Below are 8305 nucleotides of genomic sequence, written 5' to 3'. Positions count from 1 at the left end.
AAGTTTATCTGGAGTGACAACATGATGTGGGGTTAGTGTGTGTTGGTGGGTGTGTGTGTTGATGTGTGTGTGGGTGCACGTGTGTCACAGCTATTGACTCAGCTGCAGAGAATGTGAGTTGGCAGTTTTACACATCCTTTCACCCCCGCCCTCCTCACCCCTTCGCTGCCCTTCTCGACCCTCCCTCCCTCCCACCCCTGCCCTCCTCACCCTTCCCTTACTCACCCGTCCCCCGCCCTCCTCACCCCTCCCCACCCCTCCCCTGCCCTCCTCATCCCTCCCCTGCCCTCCTCACCCCTCCCCTGCCCTCCCCACCCCTCCCCCCTCCCCTGCCCTCCTCACCCCTCCCCTGCCCTCCTCACCCCTCCCCTGCCCTCCTCCCCCCTCCCCTGCCCTCCTCACCCCTCCCCTGCCCTCCCCACCCCTCCCCCCTCCCCTGCCCTCTTCACCCCTCCCCCCTCCCCACCCCTCCCCCCTCCCCTGCCCTCCTCACCCCTCCCCTGCCCTCCTCACCCCTCCCCTGCCCTCCCCACCCCTCCCCCCTCCCCTGCCCTCCTCACCCCTCCCCCCTCCCCACCCCTCCCCCCTCCCCTGCCCTCCTCACCCCTCCCCTGCCCTCCTCCCCCCTCCCCTGCCCTCCTCCCCTGCCCTCCCCACCCCTCCCCCCTCCCCTGCCCTCCTCACCCCTCCCCCCTCCCCACCCCTCCCCCCTCCCCTGCCCTCCTCACCCCTCCCCTGCCCTCCTCCCCCCTCCCCTGCCCTCCTCCCCCCTCCCCTGCCCTCCTCACCCCTCCCCTGCCCTCCTCACCCCTCCCACCCTTACCCTACTCACCTCTGCCCTGTCACTCCCTCCCATATCTCCAAACTGCACTTACTGTACTGTCCATGTGATGACATTGATTTCTCCAGACAGATATTGACGTGGTTTCGAAATTGGCCACAACCATTATCAGTTGTTCAATCCTCCTAATAAAATAATTGGAACTGACTCAGAGCTGCTGTGTGTGTTATCGACTACTCCATCTCTCACCAGAAGTTTAATTAAATAAAGTGCCACGTGATTTTAAACATTTCCAAAATCCCAGCTTCGTATTTTGAGAGCTGTGTAGAATGGGAGGTGTTGATGTGTGTGTGTGTGTGCTTGTGTGTGTATGTAGAAGATCACAACAAAAGGCTTTTAAGATGTCTGCCAAGGGAAGTGAAAACCCACAGCCAACCACAAAGAGGATGAGTATCTAACATGGTCAGCCCTCCCTTATTATCATAACCCCTCCCCTTATTATCATAACCCCTCCTCCTCATTATCATAGCCCCTCCTCCTGCAAAAAGGGGTGTGTCACGCGATTCAAGGTCGTCTCTGTTGGCGTGTCTGGTGAGCACGTGCTGATAGCCACGTCGCCCCAGCACTGCCGCAGTGAGCACACTGGTGTGTGTGTGAGAGTGTGTGAGAGTGTGTGTGAGTGTGTGTGTGAGTGTGTGTGTGAGGGAGACATCAGTGATGAATGAGCCGGTCTTGTGAGAGCAGACTGCAGGCTGCAGCGAGGCGTTCTCAACCAGGGACAACGCTCACGTTACAGTCACATCCATTGCAGCCGACACACACCAGCACACACAGAGACACACACACACCAGCACACACACACCAGCACACACAGAGACACACACACACCAGCACACACACACCAGCACACACAGACACACGCACACCAGCACACACAGACACACGCACACCAGCACACACAGAGACACACACACACCAGCACACACAGACACACACACACACCATCACACACACACACACCAGCACAGACACACACACACCAGCACACACAGACACACACACACACACCAGCACACACACACCCTTTCACGCTCACACACACCAGCCCAATAGTGTGACCATCCATTGTTCTCTACCAGGGTCATCACATGTTAGTCATCTCTGAGGTGTTCTCCACCAGGGTCATCACATGCTAGTCATCTCTGAGGTGTTCTCCACCAGGGTCATCACATGCTAGTCCTCTCTGAGGTGTTCTCCACCAGGGTCATCACATGCTAGTCCTCTCTGAGGTGTTCTCCACCAGGGTCATCACATGTTAGTCATCTCTGAGGTGTTCTCCACCAGGGTCATCACATGCTAGTCCTCTCTGAGGTGTTCTCCACCAGGGTCATCACATGCTAGTCATCTCTGGAGGAGGTCCAAAATGGGTGGAGACATGTTGATGGAGGTAGCTGTCAGGAGGGTTAAAGGTTGCGTGTGCCTCACTGCATCACTGACAGACAGAGGAGAAGAGGTTTCCATCACACAGATCTTTATTAGCATTGTATTAGTAAAATAGAGGCTACATTACAAACGCACCATAGAAAAAAGGGCATTTTAGCTGTGCATGCGAACAGCGAAAATACAGTGATAAACATTCAGTCTAAACGATAGGCCATTCAGCAAGACAAGCCAGGGTAGACAGGTGGCTGCAAAACTTTGAAGGCTTGCATAGGTTTACAAAAGAACAGGAATTACAGTCTGGAAAAGAAAAATAAACAACAAGATACTCCTTAAAAGCAAATTGATTGAAGTTTAGACCTTTTTTCACAGTGAGATAGAAAGCAGAAAGGTATGTCATATATGATACACAATGATTATGGAGGGATCACGACTTGGTTAGTAGCTGTTCACTGAAGATGTCAGGTCTTGGACAAACATTATTCACAAACCGTATCTCTTTCCTTGTCTTTGCTCAAAGTGCAAAGTGCAAAACTACCTTGACCATTACATTACAATCACTAGTCACTCTTTTCCCAAAAGTTTTGATGGAACGCCAAAGTCCTTTCTTTTTTAGCAGTGTTGGTTTGGAGACCTGTATCTACTGGATGTGCTTACAGGTACTGTGGTGACCCAAGTACTGTGGTGAACCAAGTACTACAGGTCCTGCTGTAGATTAATCTCTGTCTTATACATCCACTTTCTTCACCTTGGTAAACATCTAACTTAAGGCAAAGCAAACTTCTGGTGCCAACACGACCAACAACACCTCCAATCGCATTCATATTTCAGGGACGTTTTGGCATTTCCAGTGCAACATTCAAATCTCTTTGATTTGAAGTTGTGATTGGCATTCTGAATATCAATTTCGAATTACTGGTGTGGTTTGGAGTTTGGTACCTAATATTGAGTTATTAATCAGAAGAACATGATACTTCTGATAAAAACAGCCTTATATTTTACAAAATATTGCCATAGTTTTCCCAAAGATTAAATATGTTTTAGGAGACAACGCATGATAAAAAAAAACAAACTATATTTTAGTAAGTGTGCTTTTAAGAATCCATAATATTTTGATTCTGGGCAACTTCACATAATCCATTGTAAGGAAAGCAAAATGAGAAACTTCCGACACTTCAGAATAAACCACTACATGCGACATGTGCTCCTACTGGAAATCTACAACAGACAATGATTGCAAAAAAAACATTCAAAATGCGACCAATACACACGTACATCAACACATCAATGAGCACACAACGTTAAAGTGTTGAGAAGAAAACAAACATCGTACTGAGAGCCCTTCACCAGGGCCGGCCCAAGGCATAAGCAAACTAAGCGGCTGCTTAGGGCCCCTGTGGCCACTAGAGGGCCCCCAAGAGCAAATGAAATTACAGTTTAATGTATTGTGTAAAAATATATATATATTTTTTTTTGAACGGCATTGATAAGCGACGCTGAGGGGCCCCCAAATCAATTTTGCTTAAGGCCCCATAAAGGCTTGGGCTGGCCCTGCCCTTCACCATCTCTTGCCTTCAGACAAACCCTCATTTATTGACACCGTTTTTATTTATCACCTCTGACTGTCAAAACAGCTGGACGAAAACCGCATAATCACGAGAATAATAATGTGAATTTTAAAAATTAAGGTAGCTGAAAGAAACCAATCATGTTCACTGATTATAACATCTTATTATATGGCAACGACGGTACGAGCTTTCTGATTTCCGCATATTGACCGCGGTCTTTTAAGTATTTTTATTGCCCTCTGACGTCATCTTCAAAATGAGCGATATCGACTAGTCAGCTGCTGAGTTTTACTATCCAGATGATGCTGAAAAGATTTGTCATCGAAAGTGAGGATGAAGACTAGACTCTTTGAATCACTTGTGTAGTTATTTTGTGTTGAAATTAAAGCCATTTTCGCAGAACCATGTTGTCACTTTCTATCAAAAGTAATGAGTTGCTAGGCAACACATGAAACACACCGTGAGAAGACTTGAGAGCTAGCTACAATTAGCCTAGAGGTACCATTTATTTTCATTAAAAAAATGAAAAGAAGCAACAAATGCATACGTTCCAGCCTCAGTTTGATATTTCACGGCATGACCTCACTCTCGGTTAGTAAGTAGTTAATAATTCAAAGTGTAGGACAGTCTGGTTGTCTGTGGGGTTTGTCAACTGGAGTTCTGACTGGACAGGCCTGTAGACCAACCTTCACCTCACGCCTTCAGAATGCCACCACTGACATCTGGGTGAACACAGTTTACCATGAATCAGGAAGGACATCTACTTCAACAAACTGCCAGCTAGGCCTACTTGGCTCAAGCTACTCTATACACAGGAGACCTCTTATCTTTTCTGTCTGTCTTTGTGTCTGCCTGTCTATCTGTCTCTTTCTTTCTTTCTGTCTGCCTGTCTGTCTTTCTGCCTTTCTCTCTATCTATCCATCTGTCTGTCAGCCTGTCTGTCTAGACACCAGGCATCTCTGCTCAGCCTTTACCAGTCTTCCAACATTAAGGGCAAAGTAATGAACACCCTTCCTCCTGTAAACAAAGGGCTTTCCTATTTGGTTGTGTTGACATTACAGCCAGTAGGCCTAGGCTACAGTAACTAACACAGTACTATCATCTGAGCCGACTGCAGTCTAAACTGAGAGGCCTAGAGGGAACCCATAAGCAAAGCAGCACACCAGTATACACGCAGCAAAATGGATCCTCTCCTAGCGTTCCAGCTGATAAACATGGGCTACATATAGCGTGTTGACACTGTTGATCTGAGAGAGTAATTTGAGGTGTGCTATTCCTGGTAGATTGCCAAGATTTCTCTGTCTCTGATTCAGATCGCACAAGCCAAAAAACGAAATAACAAAACGTCAAAAAAGGTTAAACAGGCCATTTTTCATTCCCATGTCGCTGTCAATCTCTCACGGTGAGTGCGTAGCTGTGTACCCATTCATGTGTTTATCTTCAAGCTCTTACACGCGTCAGCTCAGGCAATCAAACAGTTATCTATGACACAGGGTAGGTCAAGGCTAAAATCGAAGGTACAGTGACTTCAGAAGCAGTTTAGACACTTTCATCAATGCAATAGCTGCTGCAGCTAACGTTGCAGACTAAAACGGATATGCACAAGACACGCTCGAGTAATGCTGCTGTTGCAAAATCGGACGCACATAGTCTATGGAAGTACGCCGTAATAATCAGATGCTTTTCTGATTTCTGAGACAGAAATATAACATTTGGTAACATTTGTATAAAATTACGAGTTGTTACATTGTGTTCATCCTGAATAAATAAAAAAAGTTACAAACCTGATTTTTTTCGGAAGTTTGTGAGGTCCACACTAGAAGTGATCTGAGGTAAATGTATCATTTTAAAAAGCAACAGTTGCGCTTCAAGTCAATGAATATCCACAGTATACATAAGGTGTCATTTTAGCACAGTTCTGGTGGTTTTGTAGATTATTACCGAAGACCAGGTTTATGAATACAAGCTGCATGCAGATGAACTGAAAAGGGTGAGGCAGCTGATTAAGAGTGAATTATCGAAGCAGTTACAACGTACTAGCCTACTAACACGTAATACAATATTGGAGATGGCCATTTGGTTTTCTTGGTCATATCTACATAATCCAAATCGTATTGGAAATTGTGCTGGCTACATTATTTGGCTTTTGGGGAAATTGACGAATATCAAACAATGTATAGGTATTGGGGGCGCAGGAGGGGTTTCGGGGGTGCAGCACTCATGGTTCACTCATTTGCTACCGGCATTTAACAAACCCCACTGGTAGAACATCGTGTTCTAATCCATTTCTAACAAACTTGTGAAAGAATTTCGATGTCAAACTATCAATTGAGAGCGCATATTATTCTATACGACGTTTATGTTTTAACGTTAAAAAGTAAGAAGATACATCTTATCGAGAATTATTTAGCATACAACCGCCTTTATGTGCAACGATTGGAAGTCAGAAAAGTCTAGAACGGAGTGGGTTCTTACACATCCGTGATCTTTCATCAACATCAAACACATTGTTACAGATCTTAATTGCTTCCGACTAATCGAACATTAGTTAGTTAGTGCTCCCGCACTGTCCTCGCGTGAAGGAGTTTCCTAATGAGGGACTACCGACTGGTAGCCGGCATGACAGGTGCCTGAAGTGGGAGCAATAATGGAGGAAGATTTCATTGTTATATTTCCACAGCCTCGGTCATCACTTAAAATAGGACCACAGTCAAGACTCGGCAGGCAAGAGGCTCATCAATTAAACAATCTAATTTGATAACAGCAGCCAACATAACTGCCTCTTGGGAAGGAACAACGATGCGTAAACTGAATTAATTCCGGGCACGTTTTCTATGGCACGTGTCTCTCTATTATATAAGAACATAGTCGTGCCCTACCGGTATCACCGGACTGTACAGAGACCCAACATCCAAGGTAAATTGTCATACTGCGCCCCCTGGTACCTATAGGGGCGTATCTTTCAATCCTGTCAAATCCTTAAAGCAAAGGCAGAGCCAAAATGTCAGAAGTGAAAAAGCTGATTTAAGACAATGTCTGATTGGAACAGTGTACAGGCCCATATCTGTCGATGGTAGTCGAATCATCAATATCAAGCCATTATTAAGGTAAAGTGGTGCCCGTGGAACAATTGCGCGCCGAATACACGATTACGCGTTGTTGGAGACGCGGCGAGGCGCAAACTAGATGAAGTGTATCCAACCGTTCTCCCACTCGCGCGGTGGGGACATCTTGAGCCTGTGGCGTCGTACTTTGTAGTTGTTCCCGTTGTTGTTATCCCAATACTCGTCACCCCCGACACAATACTTAATAGCAAACTGCAGTGTGCCTCCACTCGACAGAAACGTCGGAGTGATGATCTTGAAAGAGAATCTGTCCGTCACACCATCGCTTGAGTTGGGCACGTAAGACGCAAGGCTGTCCATAAATGTTATCCAATTGTTGAGAGAATACCTTAGATGCACGCTTTTCTCAAAAGCCAGATTCAACACACGCACGAAACCGGACAAGCTGAATTCGTCTGCTTCGACTGTTTCCAACAACACTTTAACTTCTCTCACCTTCTGCTGGAAGCCAGGCATCGTCCCGGGGTTTGAGAACTGCAGTTCCATAAAAACGGACCGGTTGGGTGACCGGGGGAATTTATCAAGGTCGTGCAGATGGAGGGGACCCCTGGGGAATTTGGCTAAAATGCGCTCGGGGACCTCAGGCATGTCTGTGTCGTCGAAGTGCTTAACTGAGATCAGCTCGAGACCCAGGGAGTCAGCGAAACGAACCTTTTTCTCACTGGTTGGGCTCCGACTGCGGATAATCTCTAATTTAGCTCTCTCGATGGGGGTCGGTAAGGATTTGCATCTCCGTCGCAGGTTCGGACTCTGCGGTGGTTTGAGGAAGATTTCACGACCCCTTGGTCGCTCGTCGACCACTGGGGTATCGATGGCCTCGCAGGTACCGTTCATCAACTCCAAGTCCTCCCCATCTTCCAGCATCGGGTTCGGGGCAGCCAAGCTCCCAAACAGCCCGGCGATGCAGCTGTAGTTCCTTGAAAGGCAGCTCTTCGGAGGCAGCATGACTGCAACTGGGCGCACAGCCTCGGTTTCCATCAAGCGAGAGAGTCCGGCTGCGGAACCGCGGTTGTGATGAGAGAACGGGGAACAGGGGAAAAAATATGTCAGGTGTCCAAGTCCGAACCGCGGATAGGCGCTGTGCCTGCGTCAGATGCTGACAGTGAGTGGTTCTGGACCAATAGGCTATAAGCGAAGCTGTTGCGGCACACACGGTACCCTACGGCCCTCTACTCCATCTGTATCTTCAAGTCACTTCGAAAATCCATTCACACGCGTATGTATTTCGTAAATTATTAAAGAAAAATATAAAACGGGGATCCTCTGGATGCACGTTTCCTACGGGGTGCGCGAGTCACGTTTTAAAAAATGTGCCGGGTGCACGTTGAGCTGCATCGTAGTGAAGTACTCGATGTTTGAGATTTGGTAGCCTATAGTATACTCCACGAGCT

The 8305-nt window shown here is 47.2% G+C and overlaps 1 protein-coding gene across 2 annotated transcripts in view; it reads right to left on the bottom strand.

Annotated features, from left to right (window-relative positions):
• The window catches only part of LOC146246522 (protein phosphatase 1 regulatory subunit 3E), a 10782-nt gene extending 2529 nt beyond the window's left edge, over positions 1 to 8253 (bottom strand). Inside the window, exon 1 of one of the 2 annotated variants that reach the window (XR_014732320.1) lies at positions 7350 to 8253. Coding sequence is in view for 1 of the 2 variants with exons in the window: in XM_084683006.1 (XP_084539132.1) it covers positions 6972 to 7892 (921 nt within the window). In the remaining variant the exon portion in view is untranslated. Of the gene's footprint in view, positions 1 to 2295 lie in introns of those variants that run through there. The other variant, XM_084683006.1, reaches the window with a different exon arrangement.
• Between the last annotated feature and the right edge of the window lie 52 nt (positions 8254 to 8305).

The sequence above is a fragment of the Hypomesus nipponensis genome, chromosome 19, assembly GCF_054491055.1.
Source record: "Hypomesus nipponensis isolate SF chromosome 19, ASM5449105v1, whole genome shotgun sequence".
Taxonomy (NCBI): Eukaryota; Metazoa; Chordata; class Actinopteri; order Osmeriformes; family Osmeridae; genus Hypomesus; species Hypomesus nipponensis.
This window is presented reverse-complemented; position numbering and strand designations above follow the sequence as displayed.